This window comes from Penaeus chinensis, chromosome 14 (assembly GCF_019202785.1).
Source record: "Penaeus chinensis breed Huanghai No. 1 chromosome 14, ASM1920278v2, whole genome shotgun sequence".
NCBI lineage: Eukaryota > Metazoa > Arthropoda > Malacostraca > Decapoda > Penaeidae > Penaeus > Penaeus chinensis.
This window is the reverse complement of record NC_061832.1, coordinates 19,659,465-19,661,964: the sequence shown is the minus strand read 5'-3', so window position 1 is coordinate 19,661,964 and position 2,500 is coordinate 19,659,465. Positions and strand designations below refer to the sequence as shown.

Genomic DNA, 2,500 nt, shown 5'->3' with positions numbered 1-2,500 from the left:
TCTCAGGGGACCACCAGTCTTTTGTAAGCTGCAAGGAACTTAATGACTGATAGACTGTAATTTGGCCATCACTCCTTTACTACATATTGGTGCTTCATCTGATATTTGATTTAACTAGCCATTCAGTCTTCTTATAACCACTTACATAGTACATTGTGTTATATATCTTGTTCTCTTTTGAGAGTAAGAAATATTTCTTGTAGCAATTTTTAGCTGTTAATTAAGTAACTTTGATTACAATGTATCAGAAGACTGATTTCTTTTCTTTTCCTACAGAGTAATTTATATCCCTGTTCTAGTAATATTATGCCTTTTGAATGATTTGGGCTTCAGAATGGGAGGAAATGGTCTGGATAGTATGCTGAAAAAGTCCTTTTCATCTATCCACTCACTGCTTTTCCTTTGAGGGCACTCTCCTCAGTATGGTAACTTAACCTAATGCCGCTAGTCATGGCATGTACATACTACATGCCATTTCCCCTGGGAGTTTACTTTATTAATTGTTTTTACACATAGATGACTACACTTATACTAAGTCACCAATGAGCCGATTACAAGTACTGCCTATCTTGTATGTTTACCCTTTCCCTTGATTTTTGAAAATATTTTACATTATCTTATATTGCTGTTGTTAATATCTATAACATGATAGTAATTAGAATGTCTATAATAAAAATAACAACACCGATATTCATAACATTAGTATAAAAAAGAAGAAAAAAAAAAAGGTTTTCCCACAAATTCAAGGAAAGGTGAAATCAGGTAGGGTCACAAGGTCTATTAATTGACTCCACTGTAGCTAAGCACTTGCAGAGCCACCTATGTGCAGAGACACTTCACAAAAAATAAAAAATAAGCTCAGCATTTTCCCAGCAGCATTGGGTAAAACTCATGTCTTGGCTCATAAACAGGCTTAGGGCTTATACACCTATTTATTCTTTGATTGCAAATCTATCGTTAATCTCCCTTTGCTTTACTTCTGATTGATGCCATACGCTGTGTAGGGTAACAGGCATTTGTTTATTTGTTTTATTGATTGTAGTGATATTTTTTTCTTTTCAGACCTGACATTGGTGAAATCCAAATTGCTTATAAGTTCGCTCAAGGCCCGTACAAGGATTCTGGGATGCTCTTTACTGAAGTCCATTCACTATTACCACAATATCGTACTATTGGTGTTTATTATGATGACCCAAACACAGTAAGTTTCCACTTCTTTTTTTTCTTTTCTTTCTTTTTTTTTTTTTTTTTTTTTTTTTTTTGAGATTTTTTTTTAATTTGAAGATTTACCTGAGCTCTTTGAAATAGGTTTGTGGTTTAGATAGACATATGCATTAAGTGTCTGATTTTTTCTCTCCTGTTTTTTAACAGAAACAGCCCCACAAGTTGCGCTACATTGTGGGCATCATATTGTCAGAAAATGGTAGTCCAACTAATGCAGAACATCTGAAACTCCTGGAAGAAAATAATTACAGATTTGCAACATTTCCATCAATTGACCATGCAGTCCAAACTAAATTTCCATTCAAAAGTACAATTTCTATTATTGTGGCTATAATGAAAGTTTATCCATCTCTTCGTGAGTACATTGGTAAGTATTCTCACTTTTTCTTGAAAAATTGACAGATTGTTTGGATATATAATTTTGCACAGTTTGCAGAAATACATTATTCAAAAACATTTCTTGAATTTGCTGGTACTGATGATAAAATATTTTGATGTTATTCAAGATATTTTTTCTCCCCTTTCTTCAAACAGAACACAGAAGTTTGTGTGCTCGTCCATTCCTTGAAGTCTATGACAACGAGAAGTCGGAGATATTGTTTGTGGGCCCACTGGCACGTCAGGATGATTTCTATGTCCCAGAGGTGCTACAGGAAGAAGAGGACAACAGAGTAAGAACCTCATAATTGACCTCATAGATATCAGGCATAATTAGCGTCAGACTTCATAGATATATTCTAAATATCAGATCTCATTATATCAGACTTTGTAACCAGATTGATATATATTAGTCATAGTTCAGTCTCATAGATATCAAATCTCATAATAGCTGACCTTTTAAGCATCAACCTTCACAGTATGGTACTTGTCCTTATTGATGTCATACATGACAAATATCAAACCAAAGATTTGTCTTAATTATATCATATTTCATGACTTTTGCCTCAAAGACAACAGAATCCCATAGATATTAGACCTCAGTCTTACTCATGAATATCTAAATTCATAACTTTGCCTCATGGATATCAGACCTTAAAGTAATCTAATAGATATTATCCCATAACTTAAACTTATGTGTGATGTTTGTGTTCTTTTTAATTAGATAGATAACTCATGGAATAAGATAAACAATTCAATCACCTGTGGAGGTTAGAAATATCCATGTTAAATTTTATGTGATCTCTAGTCTTTACTGTGATTCTGAGGCTAGGCTATTGTACAGTGTTGACTTTTATATACCTCTCTTAGCTTCTTTGTATTATATTTACATGTTCAT

General features: G+C 33.3%; 1 protein-coding gene across 2 annotated transcripts in view; it reads left to right on the top strand.

The window, feature by feature from the left end:
- The window catches only part of LOC125032613 (testis-expressed protein 264 homolog), a 10,534-nt gene that overhangs the window by 607 nt on the left and 7,427 nt on the right, over positions 1-2,500 (top strand). For both annotated transcript variants that reach the window (XM_047623876.1, XM_047623875.1), the window contains exons 2-4: positions 1,063-1,201; positions 1,372-1,591; positions 1,759-1,895. In XM_047623876.1, the coding sequence (XP_047479832.1) occupies positions 1,063-1,201; positions 1,372-1,591; positions 1,759-1,895 (496 nt within the window). The remainder of the gene's footprint in view (positions 1-1,062; positions 1,202-1,371; positions 1,592-1,758; positions 1,896-2,500) is intronic.